The sequence below is a fragment of the Molossus molossus genome, unplaced genomic scaffold, assembly GCF_014108415.1.
Source record: "Molossus molossus isolate mMolMol1 unplaced genomic scaffold, mMolMol1.p scaffold_m16_p_4, whole genome shotgun sequence".
Classification (NCBI taxonomy): Eukaryota; Metazoa; Chordata; class Mammalia; order Chiroptera; family Molossidae; genus Molossus; species Molossus molossus.
Window position 1 is genome coordinate 126,088,812 of NW_023425377.1, and position 22,875 is coordinate 126,111,686.

At 51.7% G+C, this 22,875-nt stretch overlaps 1 protein-coding gene across 3 annotated transcripts in view; it reads right to left on the reverse strand.

Annotated features, from left to right (window-relative positions):
- Positions 1-4,159: 4,159 nt before the first annotated feature.
- Positions 4,160-22,875, reverse strand: part of USP53 (ubiquitin specific peptidase 53) — a 48,110-nt gene continuing 29,394 nt past the window's right edge. For 2 of the 3 annotated variants that reach the window (XM_036241428.1, XM_036241429.1), the window contains 6 exons: positions 21,625-21,787; positions 18,126-18,245; positions 16,466-17,156; positions 14,689-14,765; positions 7,001-7,097; positions 4,160-6,033 (listed from right to left, as the gene is read on the reverse strand). In XM_036241428.1, the coding sequence (XP_036097321.1) occupies positions 5,055-6,033; positions 7,001-7,097; positions 14,689-14,765; positions 16,466-17,156; positions 18,126-18,245; positions 21,625-21,787 (2,127 nt within the window). In that variant the 3' untranslated portion in view covers positions 4,160-5,054. The remainder of the gene's footprint in view (positions 6,034-7,000; positions 7,098-14,688; positions 14,766-16,465; positions 17,157-18,125; positions 18,246-21,624; positions 21,788-22,875) is intronic. The other variant, XM_036241430.1, reaches the window with a different exon arrangement.

The window sequence follows — 22,875 nt, forward strand, 5'->3', positions numbered from 1 at the left end:
GGGCAGGAGAGGGCCGCGGGACGGAGGCGAACCGGGGACCCTGGAGCAGAGAAGCGGGGAGCCAAGGAGGCGCCTGTGGAAGAAGAGCGTGCGCTCATGTAGAAATCCACCTGCTCCCTGGACTTGGGTCTTCTCTCCGTCACCCCTTAGGAATTGGCTGGCACTCCCCACCCACCGTTGCCCACGTTTTGGCAAAGATTTTGGCGTAAGGTCCTACCGGTGGCCCCTTTGTCTCTGGTTTCTTGGTTCTGTGGCACCTTGGAAGGGAGAGGGGTGAGTGGGCAAATGGAAGAGTTGGGTATTTTGATAAAATCCTCCGTGGTATCATTTGTAAACAGAGAGTTTCCACTGTTCTCCACTTCCCCTTCTTTTTTGGTAAAGAAATAACTCAAGTATAGTGATTTATTGATTTTTTTTTTTTTTTTTTTTGGTAATGACCTGAATTTTCAGCTCTGGGTAGAAAACAAGCTTTTTGATGAATAGTGCAGGCTGTTTTGTTGTTGTTGTTCTTATCAATGTCAGTTGTTAGGAATAGGCAAGTCACTGAGATCTTCAATTTCAGAAGTTGGTGTCAAGTGATATTATAGGAAGAAGAAGGAAACACTGCTGACAAATACTCGGTTTTTACAGATGGACTGCCTGATGCCTACATTAAGAAGTTGGCTTATGGACTGGATTCTGAACGTGAATACTTCTTGAACAAAGAAGATAGACAGGATTGTTCCACAGAAGAATTTCAAACTCTAAAGGACCTTCTTTCCTTTTACACATTCGTTACTCTTTTGGGGACTAGATTAAATGGGTAATGATCTCACCCATTCACAGCTAAGTTCTTAAAACTAGACTCTTTGATTCATGTGTAAAATCTTTTTCAAACAGCTGATGGCTTCACAGGAGCTGAATTAAAATATTTATACAGAAAAGTTTAGTGTATTCATTAAGAACTACAGTAATGTCTTTCCTTTAATATTTTAACGGTTGGTCAGAGTTTAGTGTGATGCATATAATATGGTGAATCAATAAGGTGAAGTTTCTAAAATTAAATTACTCAAAAGCAAGGGAAGGATTTTGAGAAAAGGACTGAAAAGTTATACAGAAAATGCAGGTCTACAAAGTAGAATCCAATTTACTTTTTAGACGAAGAGGGTCTCTGCGGCTGCCAGGTTCATAGGGTCTTGGGGAAGTGTACAGTATCCAGTATTGTATTGTTACTGGGGCTGCCTTAAGAATACTTGTGGCCAAAATACGTTTATTTTTATAATTTCTATAACTTAAACTGCTTCAGCAAAGTCAGCATATTGACTCATTCCACAAATATTTGAGCACTTTTTCATGAAGCTTGCCACCTGGTTTTGCATGTAAATATGTTAACAAGGTCTGACATTCCAGGAGTGCTCGGTTGGCAGTGAGTCACTAGGTCACACTCCCAGAGTGGCTGCCATCAGCCCTTCAGGAGCTATTCCTTTTATAGAACAGATATTCCTTTATATAAAATGTTAGAAACGGCCTTTGTCAAAATTGGTAACATTTGCTATATGTGAATTGCCTACGTATTTTGGGGATACCCCCCCCCCCCCGTGAATCAGGGCAGAGATCTGGCAAACTGTGTGTCCTCTACCTTTCAGAATGGCACTTAGGGTTATAGTGGAATCTGGGACTGATTTTGGACATTTTTGCTGTCGACTAAGGGAAACAATCATGCCTTCAGGGTACTGTTGCATCTGTCTTAAGAAAACCTTTTGGCAAAGGTTGGAGCATCTAGAGAAACACAACTGGGATTTCCTTGAATATCCAAACATTGTATGAACTGTTTTTGTGCTGCTGGCTAATAATTTTGTCCAATAAAGGTTTATTGTATAGCTAAATTTGGTCTGATTTGCACTTGCGGTTGGGACAGGATTAACAGTTCTCAGATAGCTTTCTTAATGTTAAGTCACACACAGAGACTTATCCATACTACCTTTCTGAGCCTAAAACCAGCCTATGACCGACCACAACCGCGGGATAGTCTGAGCACTTCTGGCGCAGGGAAGACGGGGGGCTGTGTTCAGGCTGTGAACACAAATGTGGCAGTTGGGGGCTGACGCCCCTGGGTGCCGAATGAAAAACTGCACTTGCCACGGAGCTGCCCCTCGCACGGTGACTGCTCACAGTGCCCACACTGGTAAATGGGACACCAGGAAAAGCCGGCACACTTGCTGTGACAAAAACAAAGACACCAAAAGAGTAACAGCGATGTGATTTTAACCTGGTAGATGTCACAAGCTTTATTTCTTATAGGTAAAGTGAGTGTTGTAAGAATCATTTGAAAAGAACTGGCTGAGTAGCAATTGTGAGGAAGTCTAGTGGGGTCTTTTTTAAGATGTCAAGCCTGGGGGGTCTGTTTTAAGATGTCAAGTACTCCATGACCCCAGCCCCCAACTGGCACAGGACTCCGTTCAGGGGCCACGGGATGTTTAGCGTCAGTAAGGGTGCTCCGTGTAGACAAGGCTCTGAACAAAAGTCATCAAATATGGCTAAAAGGCCAAATCTGGCCCATGGCCTCTCTTTATAAGGCCTGTGAGCTAAGAATTATTTTTACATCTTAAGATGATGGAAAAGAGATTGACTATTTCCTGACATATAAAAATGGTATGAAATCTCGTTTCAATGTCGGGCCGTTTACCTGGCGCACACACCGACCGCCCTGGCAGAGCTGAGCAGCTGTTTCTAGAGACCCTGCGGTCCACGGCCTGCATTACTGACTATCCGGCTCCTCACGGACACTGCCAGCTCCTCTGGGCACTGGGGTTGAACTCTTCAGAGCCTCCTGTGACAGTCTTATGATCAGTGATATTCCAGGTACCCCTGAGCTTTAAACTGGCTTATATTCCTCATAAAATACATAATCCACGTTGGGGGAGAGAAAGCCACAGTTCATGATTGCAAAGAAAAGTCCAACCATATCAACTTAAAGATCAGTTTAATCTAAAAAAAAAAATTTTTTTTGAACAGGAGGAATTGATTTCACATGAAAATAGAACATCTGGAAGACAAGTATTTTGAACATTGCAATTGGTTGCATTATTTCAAAAGTTACCGTAATAAGCTTATAATCAAGAAAACACCTATAAAAATAAATAGGCACCCTAAAAATAAAAACTTTACATGTGAATTATTAGTTACTAAATATGCATTCAAACTATATTCAGAGTATTGGGTCAACAGAAAAGCAATTGGTCAGTTTCTAGTTGTTAGAGCACTGTCACATGACTCGGTGTCTCCACTGCAGAGGACTTGAGCGACAGCCCAACGGGGACATTTCTAGTTGACGTTTGCAGCTCAGTTGTGAGTTGAAAATACAAATGCATGAGACTGCTGTTAAATATCAGGAATTAGTTTAAGTATTTCAAATGATACATTTCAACTGGACATCTTGGCCAAATAGAATAAACAACAAGAAACCTACACAAAGGTCTTTGAAAGCTACTAAAAATACCCAACGCCCATTTTCTAGTATTTTACAATGTTATAAAAGCAGTATTTCTATACACTGGCATTCCAAATACAATTTTACAAAGTTTACAATATTTACAAATGTTTCATACTAAAAGTTATGTTAAAAAATAAGCTTTCTTAAAAGATGAAATTTAATTTAGTTGACATTCAAGTATTTCTAAATTAAGTGAGTAATAATTACTGTTATAGTTTAAAAAGGCTATTAAAAACTTATCTTGGTGGAAGACAACTCTGACTAAGATTTGATAATAGGTGAAGTTAGACTTTTATAAACAATTACTTTGTATTTGTCCAGAAGTATTTTTAATCATTTACATTTAGAATATTTTAATTTATGGAATTGGTCAAAATACTAAATTTAATAGTTTATAGAATTATTAGGTTATAATCTATAAACTATCCATTGATAAATGCAAGAAAAATGTTAATTCTGTAATTGTTAATTCTCCGGCATGGACAAGATAAACGAGCCACAGTTAGTTGACTCGCTCAGCACAGAATGAAGTGACAAGTGATGAAGAAAGGCAGTTAGAGTAACTCATTTCCACACTTGTAAGGTCATCATAATAATGGAAGATCCCTTTACTTTTATTTAAAATAAAGTCCTCTCCATGAACACAGTGAGAAAGGATATTTCATTAAAATCAAACCTTCTAAATGAAAGACAGAAATTTTATCTGGAAACCCAGAAAGATTTTCAGAGCCAAGAATCAGAAAGTCAACAAAATGGGTCGCCAACCTATAGACAGGGAAGAGGCGGGCAGTCAGTGAGGCCACAGTGAGGTTCCCAGGGGGGCACCAGGTCAGTTCCTGACCCTGGATATCAGCAGCCCAACGTAAACAAACCAAAATAAAAACCATTCACATTGCATATAAAATGGGGCGGGGGGGATGTAACAAGACAGAAGCATTATTGTAAAACTACTTTAATTACGTTTGGCTTACCGGGCTGTAGTAGCGTTCATCACTACAACAGTCAAAGGCCGGCTCCACGCTGACAGGCGTTCTGAAGACGAGCAAAACTGAGCTGCTTCTGTTCTGAACTGCAGAAGTGAATTTTAAATCTCTTATCGTTAAGGCTTTCCCCCAAATGCTATCAATCCCATGGGTCGGTGCCTTCTAAGACACTGGAGACCACAGGAAGCTGGCGTTCACAGAAGCCAGAGCGCCACGGCGAAGCGTCCCTGCGTCCCCCACCGCAAAGTGCTTCTTCAGCCCGTCCCGCGTGGCCTGCTCAAACCACACCTCCCTGGCATCGCCCGCTAGCAGTTCACCATCCACACACGAGGGCCACCAGCCACAAGGGACGGCGACAGAGTCCATGTGTATCCAGCTGCAGCACACCCCTCATGTTCTGTTTTTCGAGATATGCCAAGACTACTCAAAGGGATTTCTAAAACATTCAGGAAGTTGATTGTCATGAAATAAAAAATATAGACAGTTAAACTGATGACTTTTAAGATACCATGGCTTGAACTGCATGTGTCACTAGGTTCGGTCAGTCGATTCCTACTGTTTAATGGCCTCTGGGAATGTAAGGTTCCTGGTGTGGTCCTTTACCTGTCACAATGTATACTAGGCTTGTGTCTTTGCTCAGAAGGGCGGTTTGAACCAAGACTGCTGTGCGACACAGGTCCTAGCCCCCTCTCGCTCTGAGATACCGAATTCTCATCACAGGGGCCGGTGCTCTCCGGACAACAGAGCTTGGGCCGCTGATGGTATTTCAGCCTGTACGTGTCAGTCATGCAGCTGTCGACAGAAAAGTAGGTAGTGAGCGAGACTGGACAGGGAGCACCGGGGTCTACCTCTGGTTGGCACAACACAGCGACCACTGAGCCCGCGCCGGCCTGGAGCCCGCTGGCCACTGCGCTGGCCGGGCAGTCCCGGGTGGCACCCACGGGCTCTCTCCCCGGGGGCGTCCCCCGGAGCCCCTGGTCCTCCTTCCGAGCGGCCGCTGCTGCACCCGGCTCGGGGGCGCCCGCACCCTGCTTCGGAAGGTCAGCAGAGGTGGCCCCGGGCGGCTCTGGCAGCCCCACACCAGCTGCCGGGCCGCGGTTCCCGGCCTGTGGCACGCTGCCCCTGGCGTACTGTTTTGGTGGCAGAGGGGGCGGGAGGTCCTGGCAAACGGGCTTCGGCAGCTGACCACCGTCGGCCCTGCCCGGGGCCCGCGCCCCACGCTCGCTGGGCGGCGAGCTCTCGGGGTAACACTGTTCCACGGCAGGGCGCGGCGGGGGGCGGGGGGCGGTGCTGGGCTTCACCCCCCTAGTTCTCACGTGTGGGGGCCACACTGAGGCTGGCGAGGCGACATCATCACTGTTCGGTCTCATTCCAGGGGCAGAACCATCATCCGCGTGGAAAAGTAAAGCTGTTCTCTCAGAATTTCCCACACTCGCCCTCTCAGAGGATTTGCATCCGCTTGAGTTTTCAGGTTTCTGTCCATCGGACTGGTGGGCCTGCTCCCCAGCCGTGCGGTCCCTGAGCACTGGCGGCCTGGGCACAGGGAGTGCCTTTCCACTGGGGTCCCGTCCATGGCACCTGGAGGAGGCAACGGAACAACGCTGCAGCCCGCGTGCAGACGGGCACAACTGGGGGATACCCCGGGCTCCCCCTCGACCCCCCCAATGTGCAGGTTAGGCTGTTCTGCTGACATGACAACAGGAACGCAGTAGGTGGGTCATTAGCATCACACTCCCCTCTCCCACCCTCACGCAGAACACAGGCCTGCTTCCCAGACCACCGTCACCAATGCAAGTGTGGTTAGGAAAACAAAGTTCAACCAGCAAACCCGGAAATTACAGTCATTTGTGATCAAATGTAGCACAGACTTCAGCAAACACTTGAAAACATGTCCCAACTGACATGACCAAGTTCACAGTAACGGAGGTACTTTGATTTTGACACATAAGGATGCTATCCTCATTTAAGATCAAGTAGTTAACCAAGATTACAGCCCTGGCCAGTTTGGCTCAGCTGTTGGAGCGTCAGCATGCGGACCAGAGAGTCCTGGGTTCCCGGGTTTGGTTCCCACTAGGGGCACATACCAAAAAAAAAAAAAAACAAGAAAAAGATTACATCTGTTTAGGTAATAGTGAACCTCTAAGGTGAGGATAAAAGCTATCCCATGGCAAAGTTCCTCCTCGTCTGCTGACTGTCACCATGGGACTTGCCCAGAACCCCTTAGACTGGAGGGAAGGGACTGAGCTTTGCTAGAGACAAGACCAATTTCAGGTTTCAGCTCCATTGCTGCGGCCAAATCACTTCATCTCAGTCCCCGCTTCTCCTTTGGTAAAACGCCATCTACTTGGTGCGACCGCTGCGGCAGACCCTCTCCCGGGCCAGCCTCCCCCAGCCTCCCCCAGCGGCCCCAGCGGAGGGGCCCCAGTGCCCTGCAGACCCTGCTCCAAGAGTCATGTGTATCTGGGCCATTCTGGTAAACAAAGAATTCCTCTAGTGTGTGCATTTAAGAGAAAATATTTTAATATTTCCAAACATCTTGTATTACCTTTTAGTCAAAGCATTTTTTATTTGTAGATGTGGTTCTGGGCAGAACTCAGGAGATTCACAGCCCACTTCCAAGTTCTTAACTTCTTTTCTACAGCCTGAGCAGAGGAGGGAGAAAAACAGTTATTTCCGTTCTCCCGATGAACAAACACACACTAACCCTTCAAGACTCAGAGGCCCTGTCCTGACCTTCATGCAGAACGCAGGCCCTTCCCCGGCTGCTGCACCTGCAAGAGTACGGCTCCCGGATAATGCCGCTCCCGGGCCTGGGTCCCCTTAGAGGAGCCACAGGCTGAGGAAGCAGCCGGCAGCCTGCCCTTGAAGACAGAGGGCTCAGTGAAGCCCGGGGTCACTACCGATTGGCTGGTAACTTTAGCAAGACTCTGACCCCTTTCGATGTCCGCTTCCACGCTTGGTGATGAGGAAACGCCTGCTCCCCCCCCCCGCAGGCGCGCTGGGAGCAGCCCCTGGATCATGACGTGCAGAATGTGACGCCACCGCTGCCCAGCCGCCGTCCACTGACTGCGACTCACGGAGTAAGAAGTGGAAAATCATTCTACTTAATCTCCGCAGCGGAACACCATTTGTACTCGAAAAGGTGGTGAACTTTGGTTATTCAGACTTGGTTATTTGGCAGAAATTTTCTTGAAAATTAAAGAAGAGAACACGCGACTTCAAGAAAAACAGCCGGCCCTGTTCAGCACCAATGAAGAAATTCAAGCCTTCAGATGAAAGTGAGAATTTCGGAATACTTGTATCCACCACGACGAGTTCTGCAGCTTCCCAATAATTATAAAGACTTTCTGCTTAAGTCTGTGGTGACATTAACAAACAGTATTTTTAAAAAGATATGTAAAGTCTTCCAACAACTGGAAGACTTACATAATTTAGCAAACCAGCATTTCCCAGATGAGGATGCGTGGATGTTATAAAATCACGCGTGAGTGAAGCACATCTTCTTTAAATGAATAAGTATTTCCGTTTTAATGCCTAACACAGCAAACAGGGATAGATGCTGCTACAGAGACAAAAGGTTCGAGCTCCTCAACACTCTCTACTAGTGTGGTGATAGGTTAAAATGGTTGACACCACTGTTCTCGCTGATTAAACAATGGCCTTCTTCCTCAAGTCTCTGCCGCAGCTTCTGTGACACAGGCCCGTCTCGATGCCCAAGGGAGGCAGGGGACCTGGCCGTGCACACAGCTGGCAGGTGACAGCAGTCACACCAAGCGGGCTCCACTCTGAGGGCAGGGCTCCCCCACCTCCCGAGTCTCAGCCCCTGACCTAAGGTCACCACACGGCGCCCCGACGAGGCTGGGCACGGGTCTGAACACCAGGCCCCACGGTGCACTGTGATGGGCTGATGCCCACAGCAGGTGACACAGTACACGGCATGGCTTCACTTTTCAATGACTCGCCTATGTCTGTGCAGTTCTAGTGCGTTTTCGTGTGTTCTCCGTACGTTAGAGGACCTCGCCATCATTCATGTGTCTGTCTCCGCTCATTCTCCTGCACACCAAATCGAATTGAAGATTGAAAAAAAACAACCAAAGGTGTTAAAGCAGTAACTTTATTATTTTAAGCAGTAACAGGGAACTCTATTGTAGATGCCCTTTATCCCTTTATCTTCTGGAGAATATATATATGTGTTTCATACCACACATATATATACTTAATATGTTTTTGTTGATTTTTAGAGAGAGAGGAAGGGAGAGGGAAGAGACAAACATCGATGGGAGAGAAACATCGATGGGAGAGAAACATCGATGGGACAGAAACATGGATGGGCTGCCTCAAAGCAGGAGCCCAGGCATGTGCTGACTGGGAATCAAACTGGTGGCCTCTCCCTGCATGGGACGACGCTCAATCCACTAAGCCACACCGGCTGGGCCCTTCTGGGTATGTTTTTAAACACTACCCTGTCACTCAAAATTCAAGTGGAATCCATAGTTGATCAAAACAGCTACCCTACCAATTAAGTTGATCAAAACAGCTAAATATTACCCTACCAATTAAGTTGATCAAAACAGCTAAATATTACCCTACCAATAAAAATCCGCATTTGATTTTGATCAGGTTCTGCAGGTTCAGGTTCTGCAGGTTCAATCTGAAGCAATTTCCGAGAGAGAACTGTTTAACACACACGAGAACTTCACCCTGGGGAAGCCCAGCGGGGCACCACAGCCCAGCGCCCACTCGCTGAGGATGAACGTACGCGCCCTGGACCGCAGCGAGCGCTCCGCGGTGTGCTGGGCTCCGCTCCCCCACAGCCCGGCGCAGCACCTCACACACAGGACAGTCAGGACAGTCTGCAGAGTGGAAACAACTGCGTGAAAAACAAACCGTTCTCCTTCGTCAACGTCAAGCACCCCCACCTCCGTCCAGATCACGGATCCAGGGCCAGGTAAGTGGAACTGAGACAGATTCCTCTTACCTTCCCACCTATTCCGTCCCCGAGTGCCATGCTAACAGTCTCAAATAAACGGCAGGACAATGGGCCCGACCCGGTCTTAGCTGCTCATCAGCATGACACACTGCCTGAGGCTTAAAAACGAAGCCCCTCTCTTGACAGTTACTTTATGACTAAAAAAAAAAGAAAAATGTAATGTCAAAAAGAACCTTGATAATTTTCCAATCTTTAAAGCCTGAAAAATTGGTAAGTTGAAATTACATTATAATGTTCCAACCACTTTGATTTTAACTTCAGAATATTTTACTTTTTAACCTACCCATAATTTCAGACGTACTATACCCACAAACACAAGAAAAAAAGACTGAATTCGTCAAGACTCCTCCCCTCTCGTTGCAGCACCCACACGACGGGCAGCAGGGGGCAGCAGAAGCCCTGAGTGCGTCTGGGACGCAAGGCGACGGCGACCGCAGGCCTTCAGCCCAGTGGTTCTGCTTCGGAATTCCAGCGGACTTAAAATAGATGTGTTACTTTGCTCTTCTGCTGACACAGACATCCAAGTGTCTTTACGGGAATTTTGGCTCCAGGGTCTTTGCAAATCTAAAATAGGCTTCTTTTAACACTTGGCACAGAAGATACCTCAACGTCAAGGTAGGAAGCTTTAATTAATAATTTGCATGTTGTATATGAAAAAAAACCCAACAGTCAAAAATTAAAATATATACTTCATCTGAAAAGATGACCTAGGTTTCAAACAGACTTAAGGAGCAATACCACCGAGACAGTGGTGGAGACAATGTAACCCTCACTCTGTCGGGCAGGGAGACTTCAGAAGGTAAGAGTGACACTACAATTACAAAGCCTGAACACTCAAGGGCAATGCTATAATTAGCGATCAGACTTATAATAAGACATGTAAATAAAATCTGAATACTAGAAAAATCACAGAACTTTCGCTGGGTAACTATTTCTGGCTAAATCTACCAAGCACCAGAAGGACTGTATACTTCAACCATACTCCAAGGTAACTAAATTCCTTATGATACGAAACAAAAAGACAGGAATCATTAACTCTTCTCACTGGAATTGCAATTTAAAGAAAAAGCAATGATGCTATTTTGCTACAAATTAAATTTCAATACTGAAAGCTTATGGTTTTAAAAAACTATGTAGGTGCCTGGCTGGTGTGGCTCAGTGGATTGAGCACCATCCCATGGACTGAGGGGTCTCGGTTCAATTCCCAGTCAGGGCACATGCCTGGGTTGCAGGCTCGATCCCCAGTAGGGGGTGTGCAGGAGGCAGCTGATCGATGTTTTTCTCTCACATCAATGTTTCTATCTCTCTCCCTAAAAAAAAAAATCAATTAAAACGTATTGTTAAAAAAACACAGAACTACATAGGTGACCCTGTGGCGTGGGCCACAGCAACAGAGGAGAAAGTGTCAGCGCACCGAGCTGTCTGTGAAACTCGGAGAAAATGAATTCAGTGCACACAGGAAGAAATCAGCTGCTAAAAGTGCCTCTTTCAATAGATACACTATAATTTTAAATGAATCCACTCTGCAGTTTGCCAAAAAAAAAAAACCCCAAAAAACCAAGAACCTTGGAGAAAATAAACAGGGACATTCACAAACTCGACCAACTAAATGTTTCCATTCACTAAGTCTAGGATTTAACAATATTAAGGGTAGCCTATTTCACTCAACGAAGTGGAGATACAGACTGTGTGGCAAGAACTTCAGGGAGTGGACAGACTTTCTGATTGACCTCTCACTCCTACATTCCGAGCTCCGGTTCCCGGCTTGACCGAGTCCTGACGCCCACCGGCAGCTGAGGCTGGGCCACACACTGCATAGCCCCCAAAGCAATGGCAAACGCTTTGAAGACCTAACAGCCTTCTGTGAGGTGTGATGTATAAGGTGGGACATCCTGACATGCGGAGCTCAGCAGATAACCTCAGCTCACAGAGAGCCCACCCAGTGCGGACGCTGCACGAGCACAGCCCCCCGGGAAGGAGGCCCGCACCTGGGTCCCTCCCGAGCCCGTCTCTGTCCGGTTTCTTCTCCCTCTCCCTCCAGACCTCGCTCCGCAGTCCTGGCCCTGCCTCTCCCGCCCCCTCCGGCCGGCACACTTCCTCCCCCAGGACACAGACGCAAACCCAGCCTGGCTTCCTTCCCTCCTCTGGGCGCTGCCCTTGGCCAACTGCAGCAAAGGCTGGGGACGAGCTGAACCCATGTCTCCCTTCCCTTCCCTTCCCTTCTGTTCTACTGTGAGACAAATCAGCTTTTATTTGAAAACAGTTTTAGAAAGTTCAGGAAAGCTGGAAGACTGAAACTAGCGTTTATACAGTTCTTTGGAAAACCTGTCCTTTCCCAGTTCACCTGCGAGGAACCCTCCTCCTGTGGGTTTCCCGAGCCACGCGAGTCAGGCCGAGCAACCCTCCGAGCTCACCCCGTGTCCCCTGGCTTCCCCCGTGTCCCCCAACACTGCCCTTCCTGTTTCCTAACTGGCACTTCTTAGTCCTGCTTCGGCGTAACCTGTGACCGCGTCCTCCTGGAAGCTCCCACGTTCTGCGTCCCCGTGACCCCCTCGCCCGCTGTTTCCTCAGCCTTCCCAGCTGCCCCTGGTGCCTGCCCGGCGTGGCTCCTTCTCCCTGTCCGGGCTCCGTCAGCAAACCCATGTTCCTGCCTTTGTCTACGTTTTGCCCTGAAATCTCTGGTTCTCCCGAGTGATACGGTTCAGTCTCTGTCATTCAATTCCCATGGATGCTGATGATTTGCAAATACATGATCTCTCCTGAGCTCTCAACATACCTCCCCCACCGCCTAACAAGCCCACGGCCCTGGCCCGGGGGAGGGGCACACACCACAGATCAGGAACACGGACGAGGGCAGAGACAGGTAGGCCGACGGTGGGCCCCGAGTGTATTAAATAAGAAATGGCTGTAACAGGTGCAATCTATGTGGGTAAATAGAAGGTGGGTTACAGAAAACCACAGCAACATTGCTCTTCACACCCACCAGGACGGCAATGACAAGAAACCTGGAGGACAGTAGTGCTGGGAGAGCACCGGGTCGGGCGGACGCGTAGCCGCGCCCTGCGGGTGGTGCTGCGAACCGTGCAGCTGCCCTGCCGGTTTCTCAGGAGGTCGACAGAACGGCCACAGGAACCAGCCGCTGCGCTGGCGGGGAAATGCTCAGAACTGAAGCAGGGATTCTCAGGTGCTGCCCCCAATGTTCACAGGAGCACTGTTCCCAGGCCCAAAGGTGCAAATGCCCCCACACCCCGGGGCTGGATGGATAAACAAAACACATCGCACAAGGAATACTATTCAGCCTTCCAGTGTGCTCGGGGGTAAGCCAGCTGCAAAGCCACGGCTCGTTCGACTCCACTTAGCGGAAGTCCCGAGACGAGTCAAGTCCGGAGACAGAAAGCGCGAGGCTGGCTGAGAGGGCTGGGGTGTGATGGGACAGCTTCGGGAGGGGTGAAGAGACGGGATGGCGGTGGGCACGGCCGCACAGCAGTGCGAGTGTGCTAGATGCCACCGAGCTGTCACTCAGAAGCGATTGGAATGGCACACTGGACGTGTATCTTCCCACCATGAGAATCATTTTAGGTGGGCCGCCTTCCAAGGGGAGCGCACCACGACTCCCGCGCACGCAGCGCTGGCCACGGGTCCCCGCGGCCCTGTGTTTGTGGCTCTCAGGAAGCCAGATCATTGCGCCGAGCCCTGAACTTGCAGCCATTGTTCAAGCTCACCAACCTCTGCCGCTGGTCGGAGGCCAGCCCTTCCCTGCTTCCTGTGATACTTGCTTACCAGACTTTTATCAGATTTGTCAAACAGGCGAGACATTTTATGTGGGAAAGGAAGGCTATTTCCTTAATAACAGTGTTCCCTTCTGATATTATACCCTTTGATGAAAACAAAATGATTTAGCACTTAAGCATGTTCAGAGCCTGCAGCCTGAACAAATCCCCATAAAAGCCTTAAGGATGATGAAGACTAAAAACGAACTTTAAAATGTGATTTTCATGGCTACTTTTTATTTTGAAAAATTAAATCCCTTCTAATCCTCTGAATTTTAAATGTCAACACTGTCCGGGACTCAACCTCCATAATCCCCGCTCATGGTTTCCCTGCCTCTGCCCAGGTGCTCCAGGTGCTCCCTCGCACAGCTCCCCCGGATTCCGCACTCGCCCGAACCCTACTGTCCACGGCTTCCGGGCTGCCTCCCGCTGCTCAGAGGACACCTGTGCAACGCCAGCCGCGGCCTCCGGGCTACTTCCGGCTGCTCAGAGGACACCTGTGCAACGCCAGCCACGGCCTCGGGCTGCTCTGAGGACACCTGTGCAACACCAGCCACAGCTTCCGGCTGCTCAGAGGACACCTGTGCAACGCCAGCCACGGCCTCGGGCTGCTCAGAGGACACCTGTGCAATGCCAGCCACGGCCTCGGGCTGCTCTGAGGACACCTGTGCAACACCAGCCACAGCTTCCGGCTGCTCAGAGGACACCTGTGCAATGCCAGCCACGGCCTCGGGCTGCTCAGAGGACACCTGTGCAACGCCAGCCACGGCCTCGGGCTGCTCAGAGGACACCTGTGCAACGCCAGCCACAGCTTCCGGCTGCTCAGAGGACACCTGTGCAACGCCAGCCGTGGCCTCGGGCTGCTTTTCCCTGCTCAGAGGACACCTGTGCAACGCCAGCCGTGGCCTCGGGCTGCTTTTCCCTGCTCAGAGGACACCTGTGCAACACCAGCCACGCCTCCAGCTCTGAAGGCGTCCTCCGCCCTGTGGTAGACTCCGGGGCTTCCAGGCACCTGTGACCTGGCCCTTCCCGCCCTCTGGGAGAGCAGGCCTGGCTGACAGGCCCACTGTGGCCCGTGAGATGAGAGGGGCTGGACCACTCCTGGACTGAAGTTGTAAGAACACACACGTGCTTCTCCGTGCCGGTTCCCCCCACCCCCCACACTGTCGTGATCAGAGGAGCATCAGTGTGCATGGGGCCCAGCAGCTGGGTCCTGCGTGATTATCAGGGAGACAGCGGCACACGGACCGCGAACAAGAAACAGACCGTGTTATGACCCTGGGATTTTCGGTCGTTACCTGGCCTGTCCTGCGTGACACCTCCCCTCTTGCCACCCCTGAAACAGCCCCTCCCCGCCTTCCACAGGCTCCGAGAATGAGCCCCACCAATTCCGCCCTCATCACTCTGCAGCGATGGGGCTCTCTGGGCTTCTTCACTCGTATCACCACAGTATAACACAACCAAATAACGTACCTTCTAGGTGGCTTTTACTCTGTTGGGAGGTACAGTTCACATGTTCCACGTTTCCGTTGCTTGTCTTGATCTGGTCACTGGAAAACAGAGCAAAACACACACCCGACACATCAGCCATCCTGACGTGCTCTCAGCTTACTCTGAGCCAGAGGAACACGTGTTAACCACATGTGGCAGGTGCTGTGCTAGGGGCCTGACGTCAATCTACGTCTCGTTTCACCACAGCTCACAAGCAGCCGTCACCTTCAGTTTACACAGAACAAGGCGTGAAAGACAAACGCATTGCCCAATGGCTGAGATGCAAGCTTACCTGGTTACCAGTCCTGACTTCCCACTACCTGAGCCCCTCCCCTGCAAAAGGCTGGACTCACCCTGCCACACAGCACGGTGCCCTGACTGTTCTTGTGAAACACAACCAGCCAATCTGCGCAAATCTGGTTTTTAAATAATGAAGGTGGTAAAACACCAGTTGATGTTGGATTGAGATGCTTCAGATGGATTAAAAATAGAAATGGCGCTACGCTGACCTAAGGACTGACAGGCGGCGAGCGTGCTGAAGAGCACGCCGGGCTCTGCTAACAGTGACACAGCACATCCGGGTGAACTGAGCACTTACCCAGGGGCTCTGCTAACAGTGACACAGCACATTTGCAGTGAACTGAGCACCGACCCAGGGGCTCCGCTAACAGTGACACAGCACACTCGGGGTGAACTGAGCACCGACCCAGGGACTCCGCTAACAGTGACACAGCACATTTGCAGTGAACTGAGCATCGACCCAGGGGCTCTACTAACAGTGACACAGCACATCCGGGTGAACTGAGCACCGACCCAGGGGCTCTGCTAACAGTGACACAGCACACTCGGGGTGAACTGAGCACCGACCCAGGGACTCCGCTAACAGTGACACAGCACATTTGCAGTGAACTGAGCATCGACCCAGGGGCTCTACTAACAGTGACACAGCACATCCGGGTGAACTGAGCACCGACCCAGGGGCTCTGCTAACAGTGACACAGCACATCTGGGTGAACTGAGCACCGACCCAGGGGCTCCGCTAACAGTGACACAGCACATTTGCAGTGAACTGAGCCGACCTAGGGGTTCGACTGCACGCTCTTCATTTGCTGAAGGAAAACTGTCTCCCACAGAAGTGGGAGTGAGTGTAAAATAATCCCATTTCTCAGGTACTGACGTGGGAGATGGCAAAGTGAGCACTGAATAGACTGAAGAATGAAACAACTAGTTTCGTGACTGGGAGGTGACCAATGTAAATCTATGCTCTGAGCCCTATAGCATACATCAATACTTCTCAGTGTCAACACTGATAATGTATTTCTGTACTTTGCAATTTCCTAAACAGCTGTATTTTTTCTGAAATTGAGAAATAACTATTAAAAATAGAGACTTGAGCCCTGGCCAGTGTGGCCCATTGGTCAGGGTGGCAGCCCAATCAAAGGGTCTCAGGTTCCAGTCCAAGTCGAGGGCATGTACCTGGGTCGCAGGATCGATCCCAGGCCCCAGTTGGAGCACCTCCGAGAGGCAGCCAATCGATGTCTCTCTCTCTCTCTCTTTCCCCCCTCTACCCCATCCCCCCCTTCCGTTCGCTCTAAAAACCAATGGAAAAATACCCTTGGGTGAGAATTAACAAAACAGAAACGTGAATATCCTAGGTTTCATTACTCTGAGCTCAAGCTCTTTCCGTTACATTTAACTGACCCCAAACTTTGAAAATCACTTCCTACAGTGAACAAGAGGGCCTGCTGGGGTGTGCTACCTGAGGGACGCCGCGTCCCTGGCGCCACTGCCCTCGACACCAGGGGAGTCCAGGCCGGCAGAGCCGGTACTGACGCGATCGCTGCTCTCGTAGCCGGACTCGGGCCTCTGCGCCTCCCTGGGGCCTCTGCTTCTCTCCGCTCCTTGTCCCTCCCGTTCCAGGGAGCTCCTGCTTCCCAGTTCCTGCCTCATCTCCTCCTCGTATATGGTCATCAAGCCCTTCTGCGTCGGGCTCCCGTGGGGCCAGCTGGGAAAGCCCCGCCCTCTGCTGCCCTGGGGCGTGCCGCCGACACTGGGCTTATGTCTCGGACTGTGCTGCTGCTTCTCACTGTCGCTGAAAACGCTGTCGACGTTTAAGGTTTCTCTCATGGGCTTCCAGCCTCGGCTCCGGCTCCGGCTGCTGCCATCGTGGCTGCTTGCTTTACCCCGAGAGTCGTGGCTGCTGTCTGTGTCGTACCCAGTGCCGCCGTCGCTCCGCGCTCTGCCGGCCCCCTGCTCCCCCGGAGCCGGCGCCGGCGGTCGACTGGGACTCGGCACCTGGGCAGCAGCTCGGCCCTGCTGGGCCAGTGGCTCGTGTCTGCGCGGCCCCTTCCCCTGACCGTGGGACGCAGGGGGATTGCCATGTTGTCTGAAGCCATTCGGGGCAGGAGGTGATCCAGGCTTCAAAGGCGGGGGGTCTCCATCGGGGGCACCTTTAGAAACACATCAGTGAGTGAAGGCACACACGGACCACATGGACCGCTCTGCAGAGCCGCCTTCTACCTGGCCTGGGAAGACTGTGACGCCTAAGAGGGGTGGCGATGGAGCCACACCGTGCTCTGCCCTATGCTAAGGAGAAGCGCTGGCTGAGTAAATGCCTATACGCTGATTTTTAAAAACAATCTCTGAGGTCGATCACAGTTTTTTAAAAAGCGGTATTCCATCTCCTTTATGATTAATGAAAATCATAACAATAAGAGCACTTTCTACCTCTCGCACTGGCGGGACATCCAAGCCCGTGAGGCAGGAAGTTCCGCGAGTGTGAGGACGAGACATGTCCTGCAGAGGGAGCCAGGTGGTCTGGGCACAGGTCAGAGGCCCGAGCCACAGACACGCCGAACCCGGAACTTCACGCTGCGGTCACAACACAAAGTGCGCAGGTACGCGTGAGAGGGCGTCACTGCAGCGAAAAGCTTCAATCAGCGTCTGACGTCTGTGGTCTCAGGTAAACCCTGGTATGTCCACAGGAAGAGTCGGGAGCCCTCGGACGGGGCCAGGCCCACAGTGACTGGGACATGATGACCGGGGCCAGGGGGACGGGCAGGGCTCCGAGCTCGTCATTTATTTTGTGACCTTCCTCACAAGCTGAATGCACCACAGGAGTGAACTACAATTAATTTTAATTACAAAATTAAATAAATTAACTTTAATTCTTTTAGCTTTTAGTCAAAAGTTAAAACAGCAAAGCAAACACAAGTTTTCTGGGCTAGATGAATTAAGAAGGAGGAAATGCTACATCTAAAGATTTTATTGGTGTATTAGACAAATCATATTAAGGTGTATAGTATGTAAACAAGTACATATACTAAATATATTTTGACTGTACTAACGTTGTAGGATTTGGTGTTCAGATTAAGTCTCAGCAGCCCCTTTGCAGATGAACCCTGCAAGGCTCAACTCACCTCTGTGTCGACCCGAATCTCTTCGTGAGGACAGTAGGTTTTTCTGATCAAGGGCTTTCAACGCACATTCCCTGGAGAGGTCTTTGATTCTTTCCCTTTGATCACTGTAACTTGACTTAACTGTAAAAGAAAAACCAGTCTTACAATAATGAAGCAGATCATTTTTTTAATTGCTCCATAAAAATACAAACTGAAATATTTAAGATGCTCTATATTAAAAACAAAATACACATTAAAGTATGCAATCAACTCATTTTTTATGTTTAACTAAAACAAGTCAGTGTGATGTACCCCAGCACTGGAGATGCACATTATCTTTTACACCTTCTGTAAAGTGTTTACAGCGAGTATAAAGGGAGAAACATGACCCTCTACTGAAATGATAAGAGCTAAAGGTCAGTGATGGTTCCTACGTGTCTCGACTCACTTCATTCTCGGAGGTGAGCACAACCACTGTCTCCACTGTGCAACACCAGGAGACAGAGAGAAAAACCTGCCAAGGTCACATAACTGGTGAGGTTGAGCATAGACCCAGGCCGTCTGTTTGTAGTGTCTGTGTTCTTAAACACATACACAGATCCTGGGCCTAAAACGAGGTTTCTCTAGAAAACCAGGTAATGGCCCTGGCTGGTTTCTCAGTGGTTAGAGCTTTGGCCCAAGGACTGAAGGGTCTCGAGTTTCACTACCTGTCAAGGGCATGTACCTGGGTCACAGGTTTGATCCTGGCCCTGGGTGGGATCATGCAGGAGGCAACCCATCGATGTGTCTCTCTCACATCGATGTTTCCCTCTCTCTCCCCCTCCCTCTCTTTCACTCTATATAAAAATTAATAAAAAAATATCCTTGGGTAAGGATTAACAAACAAACAAAAAAGAAAAACTGATAATGGCTTAATCTAAAAACATCAACAATACACAAGCGGGAAAAGGTGTATTTCCATTGACAATATCTACAAGCAGTTATGGTTTTCCTTTGTTGATGACAATTATTAATTCTGAACCTCACCACCCGATTATGGGTTACCTTACGCTTAGACATAATTCCACTGATACAGTAGAAAGCTGCTGACACATCACCCTGAGCACCCCGAGTGGAGTGTGGGGCTCTGAGCCTCGGCCGCGCCCACGGGGGCACCCCACATGATCCCGTCGCTGGGTGGCAGTAACGAGGGCGGGGGGCCGACCCACGGCAGCAGCTCTGAGCGACCCCTGCACTCACCCGCGGTGTATTAATCCTGCACACAAGCCAGATGACTAGCTCGAGCTTCTGCTCCGCACCCTGAGGACGGAGCCCGCGGTTTCCTGCCACTGTCCAGACCGCCTCTGGCTCTGGTGGCCCGGAGTGCGGGGGAGACGCAGATGCTGGTTGTGAGACTGTCCAGGAGCATTGACAGGTCTCAGGGCCACGCTCGTCAAGGACGGAATTGTTACCTGCTCATCGCGGTCCTTCCCGGTCCCCAGGAATTAGACAGGGAGTGAGGCCCTGGGCACGCGGGGCTCCTCGGGGACAAGGTAACCTGACCATGCGCACACCTGGGCCTGGCCGTCACTTGTCTGCACGCGGCTCCGAGTGCATGACGACGTGCCATCTGTGTGCGGTCTGCCTTTCTCTCTGCTGGGCCCGATCACTGCGTGTTTTCTCTGCAATCACCTGACTTACAAGCTGGAAAGACATCGTCCCTTTCCTTCCTGCTGCTGGGAGATTCTGGTCCACCTCCTCAGGTGTGGACGCTGTGGACAAAGCTGCCTGCACTGGGGTGACACCTGCGCAGGTCTCTGTGGGCTCCCCCAGGGCCCCGCCTCGCTCAGCACCCACACTGCACTGCCAGCAGGAGCCCCCAGCCCTGGGCCTCGCCCTGGTCCCCGCCTCGCTCAGCACCCACACTGCACTGCCAGCAGGAGCCCCCAGCCCTGGGCCTCGCCCTGGTCCCCGCCTCGCTCAGCACCCACACTGCACTGCCAGCAGGAGCCCCCAGCCCCGGGCCTCGCCCTGGGCCCCGCCTCGCTCAGCACCCACACTGCACTGTCAGCAGGAGCCCCCAGCCCCGGGCCTCGCCCTGGGCCCCGCCTCGCTCAGCACCCACACTGCACTGCCAGCAGGAGCCCCCAGCCCCGGGCCTCGCCCTGGGCCCCGCCTCGCTCAGCACCCACACTGCACTGCCAGCAGGAGCCCCAGCCCCGGGCCTCGGGGGGCTCCCCCAGGGCCCCGCCTCACTCAGCACCCACACTGCACTGCCAGCAGGAGCCCCAGCCCCGGGCCTCGCCCTGGGCCCCGCCTCGCTCAGCACCCACACTGCACTGCCAGCAGGAGCCCCAGCCCTGGGCCTCGGGGGGCTCCCCCAGGGCCCCGCCTCGCTCAGCACCCACACTGCACTGCCAGCAGGAGCCCCCAGCCCTGGGCCTCGCCCTGGTCCCCGCCTCGCTCAGCACCCACACTGCACTGCCAGCAGGAGCCCCCAGCCCCGGGCCTCGCCCTGGGCCCCGCCTCGCTCAGCACCCACACTGCACTGCCAGCAGGAGCCCCAGCCCCGGGCCTCGGGGGGCTCCCCCAGGGCCCCGCCTCGCTCAGCACCCACACTGCACTGCCAGCAGGAGCCCCAGCCCCGGGCCTCGCCCTGGGCCCCGCCTCGCTCAGCACCCACACTGCACTGCCAGCAGGAGCCCCAGCCCCGGGCCTCGCCCTGGGCCCCGCCTCGCTCAACACCCACACTGCACTGACAGCAGGAGCCCCCAGCCCCGGGCCTCGGGGGGCTCCCCCAGGGCCCCGCCTCGCTCAGCACCCACACTGCACTGACAGCAGGAGCCCCCAGCCCTGGGCCTCGCCCTGGTCCCCGCCTCGCTCAGCACCCACACTGCACTGACAGCAGGAGCCCCCAGCCCTGGGCCTCGCCCTGGTCCCCGCCTCGCTCAGCACCCACACTGCACTGCCAGCAGGAGCCCCAGCCCCGGGCCTCACCCTGGTCCCCGCCTCGCTCAGCACCCACATTGCACTGCCAGCAGGAGCCCCAGCCCTGGGCCTCGGGGGGCTCCCCCAGGGCCCCGCCTCGCTCAGCACCCACACTGCACTGCCAGCAGGAGCCCCCAGCCCTGGGCCTCGCCCTGGTCCCCGCCTCGCTCAGCACCCACACTGCACTGCCAGCAGGAGCCCCCAGCCCCGGGCCTCGCCCTGGGCCCCGCCTCGCTCAGCACCCACACTGCACTGCCAGCAGGAGCCCAAGCCCCGGGCCTCGGGGGGCTCCCCCAGGGCCCCGCCTCGCTCAGCACCCACACTGCACTGCCAGCAGGAGCCCCAGCCCCGGGCCTCGGGGGGTGGCTCGCGGAGGCGCGGGGCACTACGAGGGGAGGGCTATGAAGACGCACCCAGCATTGGGATGTTCCCAAACTTCATCTTAAACTGAGTTTGAAATGACCCTCAATGTCCACTTTGGATTCAGTCTGTCAGGGTTCCCGGTGTGCTTGTGAGGACGGAACTTACTAACTTGAACAAGGGGAAGAATTACCCATGTTCTCTGCAACAGGCTTCTGATGCGGCCAGCTGACCACCTGCGTGAGCGCGTCCTCGGTGGAGACGGCCGTGCCCTCGGGGTTGGCGTAGAACAGCAGCAGCGGCTGGAAGCGGCAGCGGACGCACTTGGAGACCACGTCCTTCCATCTCGTCCCCACCTTGCAAAACCGCAACAAAAACAAGACAGAACTGTGATCACGTGTTACCTGAAAAGGCCCAGACTGAATTAATTTGCATATTAAAACATGTTTAAGATATTCAGAGGCTAGCAGTTCAACTGTTCATTGTTGTCTATGAGTAACTTTATTTAATAACTAGTCTAAATAAAAATCTTTAAACATTAACATTAAAAAAATGATGGGCAAAATTACACACTCAGTATCAAGATTTAGATTACTGAATTTTAGAAAGCTTTTCACATACATGGGCGATTGATTGGCTTTTGACAAAGATTTCAAGGCAATGTAATGGGGAAATTAAAAGTTGACTCAAGAAATAACTCAAGAAGTGAGGCAGATACGTATCACATGCGTGAAGCTTCAGAGACACTGTGCTCAGGGGTGGAAGGCAGACTCGGGGATCCGTACGGGGAGACCACTCACACAGGGCTGAAGAAGGAGCAGAACTAACCTCCAGTAACATCACTGACCTCCTGGGGCCCGGAGGGGGGGGGCTTGACAGGAACACGCCACAGTTCTGGGGTGATGGGAATGGTCTATGACTGTGGAGGGTGCATCGGTATGTATTCAGTTGTCAAAACTTCACCATACACTTAAAATGGATGCATTTCAATGTCTATAAATTATACCTGTATAAAGTCAATTTTTAAAATAAAGTAAAACCAACGAAGCATTCTAGAACGCTGGCTTCTGCAGAGAAGAAAGGGGCCATGAGAAAGGTCTGAGGAGTCTCTCCAACCACGCGAGTTTCCCTGTTTACCCTCCGCTCCCGGGATGCGGAGATACTTGCAGAACTAGAGTGACTTGAAAGCAAAGCAAACACAACTCGCAGGGTGACTCCACACCCAGTGCCTCCTTCCCTGTGACCATGAGAACCAGGTGCCGGGCCCCTCCGTGCACAGCGCGACAAAGGCCCAGGAGCTCGGGCAGAGCCGACCTTAGAATGTGAACACCAGACTTCGTTCGCTTTATTGAGAACAATTTACAGGAGGTAAAACTACCCGGTACACCGTGCAGATGTGCATCATCACGCACCGCTCACCCCAAACTCCCCGGTCCCCCTCTGC